The 822-nt window shown below is 34.1% G+C and overlaps 1 protein-coding gene across 1 annotated transcript in view; it reads right to left on the bottom strand.

Annotated features, from left to right (window-relative positions):
- The window catches only part of LOC119593138 (transcription elongation factor A N-terminal and central domain-containing protein 2-like), a gene marked incomplete in the record, with an annotated part of 4,513 nt that overhangs the window by 934 nt on the left and 2,757 nt on the right, over positions 1–822 (bottom strand). Inside the window, 2 exon segments of the mRNA XM_037942103.1 lie at positions 3–234; positions 426–567. Coding sequence (XP_037798031.1) covers positions 3–234; positions 426–567 — 374 coding nt within the window.

Genomic DNA, 822 nt, shown 5'->3' with positions numbered 1-822 from the left:
CGTTTGCTTCATCTGAACTCTGGCCTTCTTCTGCACCATCTTCTCTTTTCAGACCGTCTAATATCATCTGTCTTGCAGAATTCCGAAAGTTTTGGGTTTTGAGGTCACATTTAACCTCAATTACCGGCTTTCCAACTTTGCTAAGTAAGTGGTCTTTCCACAGCCTGTATACCTTCTTTGCTTCTGCTGCAATTGCTTCATCTTTACTCTTACTTAACTTGTAAACGGTCTTACCTGTAACAAACACACAATATAATTTATCAGGTTTATGAGGTTGCATATTTCTTTCTTGAAGAGGGCCTTAAAAAAATTGAATTAAGGAAAAACATTTCTATAAAAAGAAATTTATAGTAAATCCTAAAACCAATCAAATCAATATTCAAAGCAGATACAAAATGATATAAACTGACAAATATTATACTAACCAAGGCCAGTCTTTACGAGAACTTCTTTCGCCGGCTTTTTCTTCCTCAGATGTTTAAGTGTGTCAATCTTCAACTCCTCCTTTGTGTCGCTGCGTTCCAGAACAATCTTGGCTCTCTCAAGATCTTCTATTATCACAACACCCTAAGAAAACAACACTTTAAATGTGGAAAAAATTATTGCAATAAATATCATAACGTAATTCCCCATCATTCACAGATACCATGAAAGTCATTTTTATTATGGTTTCAGTATGTTCTCCAGTGGTTTTCTATGTTTCCTACACAATATTACAATAAATTTGTCAGCTAAGCCCATGAATTAACATTGCAACAACTAAAAAACATTTAAATTTGAATGTATATCCATGCCAAAATCTCTGTGGTGTAAAAAGAAATC

The sequence above is a fragment of the Penaeus monodon genome, chromosome 31, assembly GCF_015228065.2.
Source record: "Penaeus monodon isolate SGIC_2016 chromosome 31, NSTDA_Pmon_1, whole genome shotgun sequence".
NCBI classification, from domain to species: Eukaryota; Metazoa; Arthropoda; class Malacostraca; order Decapoda; family Penaeidae; genus Penaeus; species Penaeus monodon.
Note: the sequence above shows the minus strand (reverse complement) of the source record. Positions and strands in the feature narration are given on the sequence as shown.